Here is an 18,663-nt window from a genome sequence, read left to right as displayed (position 1 = left end):
TTTGGAGGAGAGTGCATGATAGTGTGGGCTGTTTTTCAGCATACAGCACAGTCAAACTTCATATAATTGAAGAAAGGATAAATAGACAAATGCACCAAGACATTCAAAGCCTGCTGCCATCTATCAGGATAAGGAAGATGAAATGAGGGTGGATATTCAGCAAGACAAAGATCCGCAAACACAAAGCCAAAGAAACTCAAGTTGGTTTCAGGGAAAGAAAATAAAGCAGCTAGAGTGGCCCAGCCAATCACCAGACATGAATCCAACAGAAAATTTATGGAAGAAACTAAAGCTCAGAGTTCATAGAAGGAGCCCATGGAACAAGAGTGTGTGTGAAAAAATGGGCCGAAAATTATACCTGAGCAATGCGTGTAACTAGTTTCTCCATACAGGAGGCATCATGAAGCTGTGATTACCAACAAAGGCTTTTGTACGAACTTTTAAATAAATTCATCAAGGCTATGTTCACACGTTGCATTTTTTCAGTTTTTTATGCAAATTTTCACCTGGGTTTTATGGTACCAGCAAAGTCTATGAGATTTCAGAAAGCTCATGCACACAGCTTGCTTTTTTTGTCCTCGGCATTTTATGCAAAACCTTGGTTGTTGCAGAATGCAGCATGTCACATCTTTCAGCATGTATTCTTAGGGATAAATTCTTGGACTTTAAGTGCGCTGCCAGACAAATTCCATAACCACACAAGGTTAAAAAGTTAACCCTTTAATCCCTACGCGTTTCGAAGCATAACACTTCTTCAGGGGTTGACACATTTGATGTGTCAACCCCTGAAGAAGTGTTATGCTTCGAAACGCGTAGGGATTAAAGGGTTAACTTTTTAACCTTGTGTGGTTATGGAATTTATCTGGCAGCGCACCTAAAGTCCAAGAATTTATCCCTAAGAATCTTTGTTGCGGTCACCGCTGTGGACCGTTGGACGTGCAGCAGGCTGACATACTATACAGGCTTTACTTTTTCTTTGAAAAGGTGAGTATAAATACCTTTTCATTTATACGTTGTACTCAGATAAGACCCTATTGCGCTCTTGTCTCAACCTTTTAGTGTATACAATTATCTTTCAGCATGTTTCACCCAATAAAAGCCATGGGTGGTGCAAAAAATGCAGAAAAACGCAGGTATCAGTTTTTGATGTATTTTTGGTGCCAAAACCTGATGAAATAAAATCATATTTTATGCAATAAACTATCAGCATGCACAAGAGACAAATGTACCATGACAAAAATGCAGGAAAAAAATGCACCAAATAAGCATAAAAAAACGCTACAAAAACTAAGCAAAACCTGCTTTTTTGCAGCAAGTTTCTTATGGTCAAGAGAGCAGATTTTGCTGAGAAAAAAAAATGCATCAAAAAGGCAACATGTGAACATAGCCGAAGAGTGTTCAATAATTTTTGTGTGTGTCATTTCTCATTATCACACAACTTAAATGTATGGACATCTATGGTTTGATTTATTTGCCTGTGTGGACTGGATGGGTTGTTATCGTCATCTGGAGAGAATTTCATATCAATAGCACCTTTAGAAATAGATTTACTTAGAAGTCTGGGGATGTGTTCAATACTTATTTCACCTGCTGTAGATACATAGATATCAGAAAATTAATATCTCTTCCCAATATATGGCATCCAATTTCAGCAAATTTAGCTCGTATAATGTAAGCATATGCAGGCTTTTAACAAATGAATATATTTCAGTTTTCAAAATCTCTGTACTCTGCAAATAAAATGATTCACTGAATAAAATAGGCAAGCTGTAGCACAGAGGTAAATAAAACCCCACCACTTTTCTTAGTGCAGTAAACTTTATTTGCTGCATCTTTAATATTCCCCTTAAAGTGGCATCAAAGCAGACCTTTATTTCAAAGATAAATAATGAAGTAAAGCATGCCACGGAGGTGTGACAGGCGTCTCATGAAAGACTACGTGAATGGAAATGTTTTTCTCTTGAGTTAATAGCATTATTTAAAAGGGGTAAAACATCCATTGTTTAATTGTTCTGGTAAGCAGAAAGAAATCCTAGTTTGCATCTGTCCATTTGTAGCCGATCCTGATCTAAATGAACAAGCCCATGTTTCCATTATATTATGCCACACATCAATGACACCAAACACAGGCCCTTATTAGTGGGCCACAGGCAAAAACTTTTGCATTGTGAGCGGATTATTACCAGTGAAAAAGAAACGGCAGAAGGATTTTGATGGACCTAAGAGGATTATGGTAACAAACCACTATAATGGCTCTCTGAGGCCAATGAAATCTAGGAGCAGTACTTTAGTACAAGCAAACTGTAGGCTGGAATAGTTTATGTGAGCCAGTATAATACTGCAGCATTGTCTTTTTAATTTGCTACACAAGTGGAATAGTAATAGTGCATTTGGCAAAAGAGGGTTTATTGGCGACAAGGCGCAAGAATATAGACAGGTGCAGAACCATGAGCAGTTCCTTGGGTTTCCTTCCTTTCTAAGAAACTAGGAAAAAGAGCCAATACTAGGGGCAAAGTAGAGGTCCCTAGCCCTTCTCACACAAGGTCACAACCACCACAATATACCTAATCCTAGCCTCCTTGTACAGGCGTCATGGTTTTGACTTTGAGTGGTTTACAATAAATGGGATTGTCTAATCAGGATACCATGACTGCATCATATACACCAAATCAGATGAGTGGGCGACAAAGCAATATCTGGATGTGCTACATTCTCAAAAGCAGCTGTGAAAGAGGGGAGTTTAAGGGTACCGTCACATTTGGCGACGCACCAGCGATCCCGATAACGATGCGACCTGTAGGGATCGCTGGTGCGATGTCAAACAGTCAGATCTCAACAGCGACGCAGCAACGATATGGAGCGATACGACAGTCATTGGGACCCTGTCTCTCAGACCTGTAGTATTGAGGTCGTTCGTCGTTGTCCCTGTCAAACACAGCGATGCATGCTGGCCAGCGGGACACCAGCAATCAAAAAAAGGCCCAGGACATTCGAGCACGATCAGCTACATCGCAGCAGGGGCCTGGTCACCTGCTATGTGTCACACGTAGTGAGATCGCTGTTGCGTCACAAAATCAGTGACGCAACAGCGATCTCGCTATGTGAGACGGGGGCTTTAGACTCCGTTATCTCTGGGAAACAGCAGAGGCAATAACTGTTTTTTTTCCTTTTTAATACATAGTAAATATGGAAGCACATGGATGATGGATGGCATCCATAAGAGGCATCTGTTACAGCTGTGGAGTGTAAAAAAAATCGGAAATTTGGCGAAAATTTTAAAAATTTTGCAATTTTCAAACCTTTAATTTTTATGCCCTTAAATCAGAGATTTAACATTTTACATTACCCATTTTTTTTTTTTTTTTTTTTTAGGGACCACATCATATTTGAAGTTACTTTAAGAGGCCTAAAAATACCCAAAAATCACTTATAAAAACTGCACCCCTCAAGGTGCTCAAATCCACATTCAAGAAGCTTATTAACTTTGGGTCCTTCAAAAGAATTAATGTAATGTGGAAGGAAAAAGAACATTTAACTTTTTTTTTTTTTTTTTTTTACTACACAAAAATTTTCCTTTAGAATCAATTTTTTTTATTTATTTATTTTTTTAACTTTCACAAGGGTAACAGGAGAAATTGCACAACAAATTGTATGTTGCATTTTCTCCGGAGTACGCAGATACCAATGTGGGGGAAAACCACTGTTTGGGCACACGGCAGGGCTCGGAAGAGAAGGCCGCGCCATTTAACTTTTGGAATGTAAAATTTGCATAAATAGCGGACGCCATGTCTTGTTTGGAAAGCCCCTGATGTGCCTAAACAGTGGAAACCCCCACAAGTGACACCATGCTAAATGTGGTTTAGGGACACTGGCGCTCAGAAGGGAGGCAGCATTTAGATTTGGGAGTGCAGATATTTTGGGAGGGGCGAGGAGCCATTTTACTTTTCCACAGCCTTTGTACTAGCAATAATGTGGAAGCCTCGAATATTCCCACTGACAAATAACGGATCTGAGTGGGACTTGTTGTTTTTTTTGTGGATTGAGTTGAAGCTTTTATTGGGAACATTTTACATAACATTTAGGATAATTTATCCTGCGCTCTACTCTGAGCACTTACTTTGGGATTTCCATCTAAGGCCGGGGTCACACTGGCGAGGAATATGGCGGAGTGAGAGGCGCTAAAAGCACGTATTAGACACGGACCAATGATTCTCTATGGGGTCCCTCGCACCAGCCGTATATTTCTCCTCAGTATCCTACGCTCCGTGCCACTCGCAGCATGCTGCGATTGTCAGCGTACTACGCCCGTAGTACGCCAATGCAAGTCTATGGGTGCGCAAAAAATACGGATTACACACGGACCACACATGTGACTTGTGAGAAATACACACCCGGTGTCTTTTAGCAAAGCCGGCAATTCAGTGCGCTATACAGTAAACTCACACTGACAGGTTTAATAACACAAACCAAAGAATAGATACATATATGTGTATTCTATGTGTCAATATCTATTCTTTGGTTTCTGGTAGAAAACCTGTCATAGGGCTCCATTATATGTCCATTTTGCAAGCCTGCGAGAAAATCTCAGCATACGGACGCCATACGGATGCTTACATGCGCAAAATACGCGACCACACCTTGATTACGGATGACATACGGAGCACTATTTAGGGGCCATTCATCCGTATTACGCCTGTAAAATACTGACCGTATTTTGCGTCGGTTAGTGTGACCCCGGCCTAAATCTCCGAGTAACGTGACAGATGAGGGATCCAATCACTATAGTGAGGCAGCAGAGTTAAGGGGGTTTTACACATAGCGATTTTGTGACGTTATAGCGATATCGCTATGTGTGATACTTACCTCCGACCGGCTCCCCCGCTGTCCATCGCTGATCGCGCGAGAACGTCCGGCTCCATTTCTCGTCGTCAGCTTCCTGCTGTGGGAGACGAGCGACGCGTGGAGGCGGGCGGGAGGACGCCAGGATCGCCGTGTGTGAAAGGTGAGTATCGTGCGCTGCGTCGCTGCTGCATCGCTGTGAGATCTGCCTGTGTGACAGCTCACTAGCGATCATTTAGCGATGCACCAGCGATCCTGACCGGGTCGGATCGCTGGTGCATCGCTAAATGTAAAGGGGCCTTTACTCTGGACTCCATCTGGCCTCTGTTCAGCGGTGTCCTTTTCAGAACTGCACAAAACTGTGGTTGACCAAGCTTTTATGCAATCCTATAAAGAGGAACACTGCCTGATCACAGGTCCTATGGCGACCACTGTGCCTCCATCTGCCTCAATATAGGAGGGGGTTCCGTCTGAATCACGTATTTCAGAGATTTACACGGAAACCTTGGTGTAAGCGTTCAGCGAAGAACGCAGGACAAATGTGATCTGAGCCTTACTGCAATCTTTGAAAGGCAGAAAAAAACTAATTAACAGCAGAAGAATTTTTATCGCAATAACAATGCCATATTTATTCTTTTTTTTCATATTTTGGCCAACCATCATGTAAGGGCTTGTTTTTTTTGCAGGATGAGTTTACGTTTTTATTGGTAACATTTTTTGATAGCTTTCTATTCCTATTTTTGGGAAATAATGTACCCTGCTTTGATGAGGGATCCGGCAGCAACCCCGTATCAAAGCCAGGACATGTCAGCTGTTTTGAACAGCTGACTTGTGCCCGCCATAGGCGCAGGTGGAATCGCGATCTGCCTGCGCTTATTAACTAGTTAAAAGCCGCTGTCAAATGCTGACAGCGGAATTTAACAAGCACATCCGGCCGCCGAGCCGGAAATATGCGCATTGCCGACCCCCATCACGTGATGGGGGTCAGCGATGCGTTGCCATAACAACCAGAGGTGTCCTAGAGACCTCTACGGGTTGTTGATGCTGGATTGCTATGAGCGCCACCCGGTGGTCGGTGCTCATAGCAATGCTGTAATTCTGCTACATATAGGTGATCTGATCATCGTCTCTATGTAGTAGAGCCGATCGAGTTGTGGCAGCTTCTAGTCTCCCATGGAGGCTATTTAAGCATGCCAAAAGAAAAAAAAGTGTTTAAAAATATAAAAAAATAAAATAAATATAAGTTTAAATCACCCCCCTTTTGCCCCATTCAAAATAAAAAAAAAAACCAAAACAAAACAAAAAAAAAAAAACACACACACATTAGGTATTGCTGCATTCAGAATTGCCCGATCACTAGACGGTGTAGCAGGGGAAAAAAATCAAAACACCAGAATTAGTTTTTTTGGTCGCTGCGACATTGCATTAAAATGCAATAACGGCCGATCAAAAGATCGTATTCTGCACATAAATGGTATCCTTTAAAACATCAGCTCAGCACGCAAAAAATAAGCCCTCGCCAAACCTGAGATCACGAAAAATAGAGACGCTATGGGTATTGGAAAATGGCGCAATTTTTCTTTTTTAGCAAACTTTGGAAATTTTTTTTCACAGATAAAAAAGCACCTAGACATGTTTGGTGTCTATGAACTCGTAATGACCTGGAGAATCATAATAGCAGGTCACTTTTAGCATTTAGTGAACCTAGCAAAAAAGCCAAACAAAAAACATGTGCGAGATTGCACTTTTTTTTGCAATTTCACCGCACTTGGAATTTTTTTTCCCGTTTTTGAGTACACGACACGCTAAAACCAATTATGTCGTTCAAAAGCACAACTTGTCCCGCAAAAAATAAGCCCTCACATGGCCATATTGATGGAAAAATAAAAAAATTATTGCTCTGGAAAGAAGGGGAGCGAAAAACGAAAACGCAAAACCGAAAAAAAGCTGGGGTCATTAAGGGACTAAACTTGGTAAACCAAAGACGGGTGTGCTAGGAGGTTGGTGCAGAGAACGCTAGAGCGTCAGTTTTGAGACCATAAACCTCAAAGCTTATTCAGTTTTCAATCTGTGCTATTACACAAGGTTTCTGTTCTTCTACATATATACCGGTATGTGTACGTTTACGTAATCTGAAGACGTCACTCAAGTCGTCTCTGCTTTGTATCATCATTGCTGTTATTTTCGTTGGCCATTAATAGGTATCATATCTGCAAGATTATTAGCTTGGTTCGATTTCTAAACGCAAGAAAAGGAACATTTGATAAGCAGAACCAAATTATGCGGGTATTCTTCCTTTAGGAGAAAATACCAACATCTTTCCTACAACCTGTCTAATGAAGAAAAGTGTGAGAGGAGTAATGTGTACTATATCTTTCCAGCCATTACTAGGGCAGCTGTGGCCTTCGCCCCTTCTAATCTACTATTCTCTGAAATGACCTTCCACCTCTTTAGGCAGATGCAAACAGCTCCCATGCCTTCCCATGGTTACAGAGGTAGCTCTTTCCCACCACATTATGTGCAGTTTCTAAACAGTTCTGGAAGGCATCCCTGAATAGCTACAATGAGGCGCAGAGCCCCCTCTGTACACAACAGCACTGACCCCTTCCACAGTTCAGCCCTGCACTGAAGCAAGCTCTAGCAACTGGACAGTGTGCACCTCCATGCTGCCTGCACAGGCCATGCATCCCACTACAACCTATATACTGTGGAAATATACCATATGCATCCTAGTGAGCCTTCTGCCAGTACTAGAATATGGAAATACAGAGCCAATGATGCAGGGTGCCAAGGACACACATCTCTCCCCCCATCTCTGCACTTGGTTCACTCCATGTTTGCTGAGCCCTGTGAGGAATGTGCTGAAGTGAGGAAGTGGCAGAGAACAGGGAGGGGGGGGGGGGGCTTTTATTTACTTTCTGATGCAGGATTCACTCAAGCAGGGAAAGGGCACAGGGCTTTAAGCTCATCAAAAGAAGGGGACAGACTAGGGTTAATGAGCACAAACTGAGGAGTAGGAAGCAAAGACAGCTGAAGTGCTGGGAGGCATAGGGCCTGGTGCGGGGCAATACTGGAAAGTCCCAATGAGGACTGAGGCAAAGGCCAGACTGTGCCCATCACAGCATTTACAAACATGCCACATCTTACAGGATGCCTCTGCATTCAATAGCATGGTCACTCTTCACACGTGTCAGGTCAGAGGGGCTCTAGCCCTGAAGAACCCTCCATTCTACTGTGCCCACATCCCTGCAGTCACACACAGCATGCACATGACTCACTGCCATGCCCTTTGTCTGTATGGAGGTCACCCAGGCACATGATCAGGCGCTGCTGGCTGTCACCTGCCTTAAAAGCACACCCAGCCCTGACCAGTTCCTCTACTGCTTAGTAACAGGAAAATCCAAAACCACCAAAACATCCTCCAGTAACGTTGACATATAAACAAGCATACCATTACCGGAGGAGTGAGAAGGAAAGACAAGGAGATGGCATTACTGCTCATAACGTCGCACTTTTGGTTTGGAAAGAAACACGAGGATTCCTGAGCTGTACTATTGGACCGAAACAGAAAATGCCAACTATTGTACGATAGGGTTAGAATCGATCACTGCGCCCCCTAGAGACAGCATATGCCCCTGGCGTGTCAGTGTGCGTTCTCAGACTGTAGACAATGGAGAAAACATTTTTTTGCAATAAAGAAGTGAAAATGATGATATGCACTAGACCTATAAAGCAGTGAATTATCCATAAACATATGCATCGTGTTACACGGCGGGGCAAGGAGCTGCATGAACAAACCTGTTCTCTCCAAGCAGCCGAGTCCTGGTCACCAGGTACACGCTCTAGGCCTGAGCCATTAGGTGGTGGCGCTGGAGAAGTGTGGACACCGATGTCCCCCACACTGCAGAGCATGTGCTTGTGTTCCTGAAATCACATACAGCGCACTAGGACATAACCACAGATACACATGCAGATTTCTTTGTTGATTACTTTGCAGCTTAACATTAAAAAGTTCTCAGGTAATGTTTGCAGACACTTTCAGGAGGTGGCCACAGATCAGTACGGCCACTCACCGGTCTGCAGCTACACAGCAAGGTGTTCAGCAGGGTGCTGACAACCTTGCATTATAAAAAGCATCCATTATTTGGAAACTTCATGAGGAAATTCTGTGCTTCTTCTATGGTATTAGGTTAGCCGATGCGGCCACAGACATCAATAAGCTTTGGGTGCTTATGAACCTCACAACTGTACTCCCCTTATGAAACAGTCAACACCTTCCAACTATTTGTCATGTTCCTAAAACTATTCCTAAACAATTTTGTAATGTAGTGCTCAAAGCGGCTACGACCATTACAGTATATAGTGGACATGAAGGGTTGTGTTTGAACTGCAACAAAGTTTAAGTGGTTTGGCTCAAAGAAGTGAAGCAAGGTTACTCGGCACAACATTGCCTAGCGCATCACACTGCTTTTTCAGATTATGCATCCTGTTACCATACATTCATGTAGCGGTCTACACATTGTAATAGAAAACATGACCTACCATTGCTAGATTGAACCTTAAAAGATATTGTCCCCTATTCTTACGTTGACCTATCTTTAGAATTGACCGGCATTCAACATCCGGCGCCCTGGACGGTCAGCTGTTATCAGTGTCGGCAGCCAGAAATGCCTACTTTCGAAGCTGGCAATCTACTTGTAGTGGATGCCGCAGGGTACTATACATCCATCTCCTATTCAAACCAGTAGGAGGCAGATGTGTAGTACCCTGGGGGGACCACTAAAACTAGACGGCCAGCTTGGCAAGGGACAACTTCCAGCTGGCGGCACAGACAACTGCTGATGGCGGAGGTGCACGGTGTCAGACCCCGGTTGATCAAACATTGATGACCTATCCTAAGTAATTAGGATTTTTGCACGTGGATATTTCATATATAATAATAATAATCTTTATATAGTCCCAACATATTCCGCAGTGCTTTAAAGTTTAAAGCTATGTGCACACGTATGCAGAAAATTTCTGCATAAAAACAGGACGCCTTCCCATAAAACGTGCGTTCTTTTCCGCAATTTTTTCCGTGCATCCCCAGACACTAGAGAATAGCCAGAAATGCGGAATTTTCCACGAAATTAATGAGCATGCTACATTTTTTTTACCACGAAACGTTTTCTTCGCGGAAAAAAACGCATAAATATGCACAAGTGCAAAATGCATTAAAATGAATGGGAAGCTTCTTTTAAGCGTTTAAGCGGATTTTTTTGGTAAATCCGCGAAAAAAACCCAGTGTGTGAACACAGCCTTACAATTTCAAAACACAAGTCATAAGTAACAACGTTAACAAAACAATAATTAAAGCAAAATAAGATGACCCTGCTCGTGAGAGCTTACAATCTACAATGAGGTGGGAGAGATACAAAGTACAGGTGTGTATTTACAATGAAGGTCCAGCCATCTTGAGGGAGTGAGGGATGGATGGAGATAGTGAATTGGCTACACATGCACACTTACACATAGAATGACTGATTAGTGAACGTGATAGGCCGCTCTGAACAAATATGTTTTGAGGGAGCGCCTGAAACTATGCAAATTGTGGATAGTCCTAATTTCTTGGGGTAGAGCATTCCAGAGGGTTGGTGCAGCGCGGGAGAAGTCTTGGAGTTGGGAGTGGGAGGTACGGATTGGTGCAGAGGTTAGTCGAAAGTCGTTTGCAGAGCGCAGCTGTCGGTTAGGCTGATAGACAGAAATGAGGGAGGAGATGTAGGGGGGTTGCTGCACTGTGGAGAGCTTTGTGGGTGAGAACAAGTACTTTGAATTGGATCCTATATGAATGGGCAGCCAGTGTAAGGACTGGCGAAGAGCGGACGTGTCCGAGTACCGGTTGGCCAGATAGATGACCCTGGCTGCTGCATTAAGTATGGACTGGAGAGGGAATAGTTGAGTAATGAGGAGGCCAATTATTAGAGCGTTGCAGTAGTCCAGGCAGAAGTAGATCAATGCTACAGCGAGGGTTTTTGTTGTTTCCATGGTGAGAAAAGGGCGGATATTAGAGATGTTCTTTAGGTGTAACTGGCAAGAGCGGGCAAGAGATTGTACATGGGATGTGAAGGAGAGATTGGTGTCAAACATAACACCCAGACAGCGCGCCTGCTGCCGGGGTGTTATTGTGGTACCACCCACGGAGAGGGAAATGTCAGATTTAGGGAGGTTAGTAGATGGCGGGAGCAGAAGAAGTTCAGTTTTGGAGAGGTTGAGTTTCAGATAGAGAGAAGACATGATATTGGAGATTGCGGACAGACAGTCACTGGCGTTCTGTAATACAGTGGGGGTCGGGGGATGACGTGTACAGTTGTGTGTCATCAGCATAAAGATGATACTGAAAGCCAAATCTGCTGATGGTCTGTCCAATTGGGGCTGTGTAGAGAGAAGGGAAGGGGGCCAAGGACTGAGCCCTGAGGTACCCCGACAGCGAAAGGAAGAGGAGATGACGTGGAACCAGAGAACAAAACACTGAAGGAGCGGTCAGAAAGATAGGAAGAGAACCAGGAGAGAGCAGTGCCCTTAATGTCCAGTGACTGGAGCCTAGAGAGTAGGAGATGGTGGTCAACAGTGTCGAAAGCTGCAGATAGGTAGAGAAGAATGAGCAGAGAGTGGTGACAATTACGTTTTGCTGTCAGAAGGTCATTGGTCACTTTGATGAGTGCAGTTTCAGTCAAATGTTGGGGGCGGAAGCCGGACTGTGAAGGGTCTAGAAGGGAGTGGAGAGGTAACTGGTAAGGCGGGAGTAAACTAGGCGCTCCAAAAGTTTAGAGACGAAGGGGAGATTGGAGACTGGTCTGTAGTTGTTTCTGCAGGATGGGTCGAGAGCGGGTTTCTTTAGTAATGGAGTAACGATGGCGTGTTTGAAGGAGGATGGGAACATGCCCGAGGAGAGGGAGAGATTAAAGATTGCAGTTAGATGAGTTGTGACGACTGGAGAGAGAGGCTGGAGGAGATGTGAGGGAATGGGGTCAGTAGTGCATGTGGTCGGACGAGAGGAGTCTGGAGACTTCTTCTGTGATGGGATCAAATGTGGAAGGTGAGCCAGGGGAGATGCGAGTCACAGCAATTGGTGGTTGGGAGCAGATTTCCTGACGGATATTATCTATTTTTTCTGTAAAGTGGGAGGCCAGGTCATCAGCACAAATGTCTGTGATAGGGGCTTGAGCTTTTGGCCTGAGGGAGTGAAAGGTGTCAGTTTCTTGGGGTTGTTGGCTAGTGAGGAGATCAGGGTGATGAAGTAGGTCTGTTTGGAGAGGTGAAGGGCAGCGTTATAGGTTCTTAACATAAATATGAAGTGGATGAAATCTTCTGGTGTGCGGGTTTTTCTCCATAGGCGTTCAGCACTTCTAGAGCATCGCTGGAGAAGTTGAGTTTGCGATGTGAGCCAGGGTTGTTTTACTCTGTGCTTGGAGGTTCTGAGGGTGAGGGGAGCTACTTGGTCAAGGGTTAGACTGGGGACAGTGATGAGTGTAGGGAGTCTGAAAGTGTCTGAGGGTTAAAGGCTTGTAGATTTCTGACTGTGTGGTAGGTAGGAGTGAGCTGGGGTGGGTGAGGATTTGTGAGCATGAAGGAGAGAATGTTGTGGTCAGAGTGGAAGCGGTGAGTTATTTAGGTGGGAGATTGAACAGAGCCGGACAAAGACCAGATCAAGGGTGTTGCCGTCCTTGTGTGTCACAGAGGTTGAATGCTGCGAGAGGCCTAGAGAGGTGATTAGTGATAGAAGCTGGGATGCAGATGTGGAAGTAGGGCTGTTAATGGGGATATTGAAGTCTCCCAGGATAAGAGTTGGTAGTTCTGAGGACATGAAGTGCAGTAGCCAGGCCGAGAAATGGTCAAGGAAGTGGGTGGGTGAGCCTGGGGGCCGGTATATGACCGCTAATCTGGGGGGGGGGGACGAAATAGCCTGATGGTGTGGATCTCAAAAGAAGAGAATGAGTGATGGAACTGGGGGGATGACCTGGAGAGTGCATTGAGGGGAAAGGAGTATGCCGACTCCACCACCATGTCTGTTTGTGGGTCTCGGGGAATGAGAGAATTGTAAGCCACCATAGGAAATGGAAGCAGGAGAGACAGTGTCAGAATCCTGAATCCAGGTTTCAGTGAGGGCCAGCAGATTAAATAGCGCTTTTTCAATCTTCTAGAGTAATCCTTCTTGGTAAATTATGGTGCAGTCTTTACTATTTTTTAACCTTACAAGCTTTCTTTGGTTCGCACCTGTTCACACTAGCTTCGATGTGCTGGTCCTTTTTCTCTATTTAGTACGTCCGATGTCAGTATTCCCCGCTTTGATGTGGGCTTCGGCGATAAGCCCACCTCAAAGCCGGGACACGTCAGCTGTTTTGAACAACTGACATGTGCCCGCAATAGCTTCAGACGTAATCGCAATCCGACCGCTGCTATTAACTAGTTAAATGCTGCTGTCAAACTGACAGCGGCATTAACAAGTGCTTACGGCCATCGCGCAGGAAAAATGCTCACTGGTGACCCGCGTCATGTGACCGCTGGTCACCGGTGTGTCGGCACTCATAGCAATGCTATCATTCTGCTACATAGAGGCAATCTGAGCAGCTCCTCTATGTGACAGAACTGATCTGGCAATGGCAGCTTCTGGAGACTATTGAAGCATGTCAAAAGTTAAAGAAAAATAGTTTTAAAAAAATAAAAATATAAAAGTTTAAATCACTCCCCTTTCACCCCATTCAAAATACAACAATTAAAAAAAAATATCAAACATACACATATTTGGTATCGCAGTGTTCAGACTCAATTAAAAAAAAAAAAGGATTAACCTGATCGCTAAACGGCGTAGTGGGAAAAAAAATCAAAACACCAGAATTACTTTTTTTGGTCGCCACGACACTGCATTAAAATGCAATAACAGGCGATCAAAAGAACGTATCTGCACAAAGATGGTATAATTAAAAACGTCAGCTTGGCGCACAAAAAATAAACCCTCACCCAACCCGAGATCATGGGAGACGCTATGTGTTTCAGAAAATGGTGCAATTTTTTAATTTTTTTTTTAGCACAGTTTGGATTTTTTTTCACCACCTAGATAAAAAAAAGAACCTAGACATGTTTGGTATCTATGAACTCGTAATGACCTGGACAATCATATTGGCAGGTCAGTTTTAGAATGTATTGAACCTAGCAAAAAAGCCAAAACAGAAACCAAGTGTGGGATTGCACTTTTTTGCAATTTCACCACTCTTGAAAATTTTTCTCTTTTCTAGTATACAAAATGGTACAACCAATGGTGTCATTCAAAAGTGCAACTCATCCTGCAAATAATAAGCCCTCACATGGCCATATTGACAGAAAAATAAAAAAATAAAAAGTTATGGCTCTGGGAAGAGACGAAAATGCAAAACTGAAAAAAGCTCCGGTCATGAAAGGGTTTAAGCAGATTAGCTGGTCCATTACTGCCCCATAAATTGTAAGCTTTTTTTGCCCAGGAAAGGGATCCAATTTTCAAAGGACCCCTTGGCATGGCAATTGGGCTCACAAACAGAGGGTATGGAAAGTATTCAGACGCCTTTAAATTTTTCACTCTGTTTCATTGCAGCCATTTGGTAAATTCAAAAAAGTTCATCTTTTTCTCATTATTGTACACTCTGCACCCCATCTAGACTGATAAAAATTGAAGTGTAGAAACATTTGCAAATTTATTAAAAAACAAAAACTGAAATATCAGTCATTCAGATGCTTTGCTCAGTCACTCATATTTAAGTCACATGCTGTCCATTTCCTTGTGATCCTCCTTGAGATGGTTCTACTCCTTCATTGGAGTCCAGCTGTGTTTAAGTAAACTGATAGGACTTGATTTGTAAAGGCACACACCTGTCTATATAAGACCTCACAGCTCACAGTGCATGTCAGACCAAATGAGAATCATGAGGTCAAAGGAACTGGCCAAGGAGCTCAGAGACAGAATTGTGGCAAGGCACAGATCTGGCCAAGGTTACAAAACAATTTCTGCAGTAGTCAAGGTTCCTAAGAGAACAGTGACCTCCATAATCCTTAAATGGAAGAAGTTTGGGACCACCAAAAGTCTTCCTAGACCTGGCCGTCCAGCCAAACTGAGCAATTGTGGGAGAAGAACCTTGGTGAGAGAGGTAAAGAAGAACCCCAAGATCACTGTGGCTGAGCTCCACAGATGCAGTAGGGATATGGGAGAAAGTCCCACAAAGTCAACTATCACTGCAGCCCTCCACCAGTCAGGTCTTTATGGCAGAGTTTCCCGACAGAAGCCTCTCCTCTGTGCAAGACATATGAAAGCCCTCATAGAGTTTGAGAAAAAACACATGAAGGACTCCCAGACTAAGGGGAAATAAGATTCACTGGTCTGATGAGACGAAGATAGTCCTTTTTGGTGATAATTCTAAGTGGTATGTGTGGAGAAAACCAGGCACTGTTCATCACCTGCTCAATACAATCCCAACAGTGAAATATAGTGGAGGCAGCATCATGCTATGGGGGTGTTTTTCAGCTACAGAGACAGGACGACTGGTTGCCATTGAAGGAAACATGAATGTGGCCAAGTACAGAGATATCCTGGATGAAAGCCTCTTCCAGAGTGCTTTGGACCTTAGACTTGGCCAAAGGTTCATCTTCCAACAAGACAATGACCCTAAGCACACGGCTAAAATAACAAAGGAGTGGCTTCAGAACAACTCTGTGACCATTCTTGACTGGCCCAGCCAGAGCCCTGACCTAAACCCAATTGAGCATCTCTGGAGAGACCTAAAAATGGCTGTCCAACAACATTCACCATCCAACCTGATGGAACTGGAGAGGATCTGTAAGGAAGAATGGCAGAGGATCCCCAAATCCTGGTGTGAAAAACTTGTTGCATCATTCCCAAGACGACTCATGGCTGTACTAGCTCAAAAGTGTGCTTCTACTCAATACTGAGCAAAGGGGCTGAATACTTATGACCATGTGATACTTCAGTTTTTCTTTTTTAACAAATTTGCAAAAATTTCTACATTTGTTTTTTTTTCAGTCAAGATGGGGTGTAGAGTGCACATTAATGAGAAAAAAAATGAACTGTTTTGAATTTACCAAATGGCTGAAATGAAACAAAAGAGAGAAATATTTAAAGTGGCCTGAATACTTTCCATATCCACTGTATATTGTCCAATCTATGCACTAAGTACCTTCCTTTTTTCATAGCAATTTTTGCAGATGAATATTTCATATATACACTTTATAGCGTTTTTTCTCATTTTCTATGGCAGCAATGCAGTTTCAATGTTCTATAGTAATCATTGTTGGTAAATTGCAACCTTACTGTTTTTTACTTAAATGCTTTCTTTGGTTGGCGTCTGTTCACACTAGCTTAGATGTGCTGGTCCTTTTTCTCTATTTCTATTCTAAGTATATGCCATTGATATAAAAGTAGTGGACAACCTCTTTAACGATCCCACTGGGCAGGGGTCAGCATAGGTTCCGATCAGTTTGCATCTCACCACTCAAAGCACCGGAACATGCAATGATTGGCAGAATGGGGAATTTTTTCCCCCCGACGGGGCACTTTTATCCTAGTACCAACATGAAGTGGCAGGTAGGACGCCCCATCACAGTTACATTTACTCTATTTGGGGTTTCCAGAAAAAGGCAAGCACAACTGCTACATATTAACAGGATTAAAAGTTCTCCATTCTGCAGATCGCTGTGGGTCTCAGAAGTCTGAACCCTAGTTGTCATCAGCAGACTCCCGACTGTCATGGCAACCCATGGGCGCTTCACAATCACATCACAGGCACACCAATGGGTGAGTGGAATGACGCACGCACCTGCCAGCGCATGTTAAATGGCGCCATCACAGATTGACAGCAGCATTTAAACAGGTTAATAGCCACAGCTGTAGCTCCATTGCACACTCCATCCGCGGATGTTAAGGCACATGATGTCTGATGATTAAATCAGCTATCATGTGCTGGAAAAGATCAGTGAGTTCGACGTGCGAGCTTCAAAGGCAGGGACACGACTTTGGATGTACAAATATGTCAAAGGTCGTGTATGGATTGTCTGGGATTTTGTATTCATTCAAGGGCTTGTAGACAATATATTTTATATACACACAAACATCAATAATAGTCTTCCACAGGTTCAGGGCTGGCTCTCCACTGCTGCTCCAGTCTTTGTTGACAGTCTGCAGCATCAACATCAAGACTACGCACATGTCACTGCACAGCCAATCACTAGACTCGACTATGATGCCAATGTAGACAGAAGTTAATAGCGGCAGCGGTGAACAGGGCTGTGGAGTCGGTAAGCCAAACCTGCGACTCCGACTCCTCAATTTCCCTTACACCGACTCCGACTCCAACTCCGACTCCGACTCCACGACTCCGACTCCCACACATATTGCTTATATTTAAGTGAAAAATTTATTGTAGTACAATGTGAACCTCAGACATTTAATCATTTTTATGATCCAATAATCAAGATATTTAGATAGAACAGAATATATATTGGTGTACTACCCGGTTTTCATTCTTTTTGGTATAGATACGATATGGATAGACAGATATGGATAAATGGATAGATAGAGCAGATTTCTAATCTGCTTTTGATATTGAAAACATTATCTATGAGCTCAAAAACCTTTCAGGTGATGCGGTTTTTTAAAAAGATGATCAGCTTTTGCAGCTGAAAAACGTATCCTCAAAAAACACAGGAAAAACGCTGTGTGTGAATGTAGCCTTAGATCAGGAATAGATCAGCCATTTATAGGACATTTCATAACTTTCCCAAACTCCTATGAAAAAATATTCAGCACATCCTGCATTGAATTACTGTACCCAATTTATTATATATTTTAGGAGTCGGAGTCGGTCCATTTTATACCGACTCCAACTCCGACTCCGACTCCACCAAAATGAGCACCGACTCCGACTCCACGACTCCGACTCCACAGCCCTGGCGGTGAAGCATGATATCAATGTTGTAGCATAACAACAAAGAGTGAAGCAGCAGCAAGGAGGCAATGCTGAACGTGGGGAGAGGGAGTGGTGGGATTGTTATTTTCTGTCTGAAAGGCTATGGAAAAATATACATAACCTCCTCATAGGTGTTGTTATAGCAAGATTACCATAGTTAGTCCCTTCATTTGTCAGTGACATTAATTGTTATAGGTGATCAGTGCATATATAAGTTCAGAATTTAAAAACCCAATGAAGCCAGGTAATATATTTTCCCATAATGCAAGGATTTGAGGAATATGGTCTACACCAATTTCGATTATCAATCAATGCAACAAGGAATGTCATGACTAGATAGTACATGATATGTATGTTACATATGTTGTACTGTGAACAGTGTATGAACAGCTAATTTCAAGCACCAATGATTGGTACAAAAATAAAAGCTAATAAGAGTAAAATGTGGGATAAATAACCTTGAGTGAAGGCTGCAAATACAGTACCTTCCTTCCTCATGCCCACGCGGAAGCATTTCTTTAGCCGGCAGTACTGACATTGGTTGCGGTGATGTTGGTCTATTTGACAGTCACGATTTGACCTATAGACAAAAATAGAAAACGGGTTAAAAGGAAAAAAAGTATAGGAAGCAATTAGAATAATAGACCACTGACGTACAAAACCAATGAGGATCCAACACAATCAACAAGCCTAATCTTGAGAGAAATACAGCAGCATGCATGTTCAACATGACGATTTCTCACAGCTGTCGAGTAATAAATAAATTACTTTGTGCCTTATTAAAATTTCATACCGTAGTGCTTGCATAAAAATATTCCCACTTTACACTGGGTCAGAC

At 43.1% G+C, this 18,663-nt stretch overlaps 1 protein-coding gene across 2 annotated transcripts in view; it reads right to left on the bottom strand.

The window, feature by feature from the left end:
- The window catches only part of LOC141075830 (nuclear receptor subfamily 2 group F member 6-like), a 30,811-nt gene extending 12,410 nt beyond the window's left edge, over positions 1 to 18,401 (bottom strand). Inside the window, exon 1 of one of the 2 annotated variants that reach the window (XM_073562975.1) lies at positions 18,284 to 18,401. In XM_073562975.1, the coding sequence (XP_073419076.1) occupies positions 18,284 to 18,323 (40 nt within the window). In that variant the 5' untranslated portion in view covers positions 18,324 to 18,401. The remainder of the gene's footprint in view (positions 1 to 18,283) is intronic. The other variant, XM_073562976.1, reaches the window with a different exon arrangement.
- Positions 18,402 to 18,663: the final 262 nt, after the last annotated feature.

This window comes from Dendrobates tinctorius, unplaced genomic scaffold (genome assembly GCF_039654945.1).
Source record: "Dendrobates tinctorius isolate UK_male_01 unplaced genomic scaffold, ASM3965494v1 ptg000374l, whole genome shotgun sequence".
In the NCBI taxonomy this organism is placed as follows: Eukaryota; Metazoa; Chordata; class Amphibia; order Anura; family Dendrobatidae; genus Dendrobates; species Dendrobates tinctorius.
This window is presented reverse-complemented; position numbering and strand designations above follow the sequence as displayed.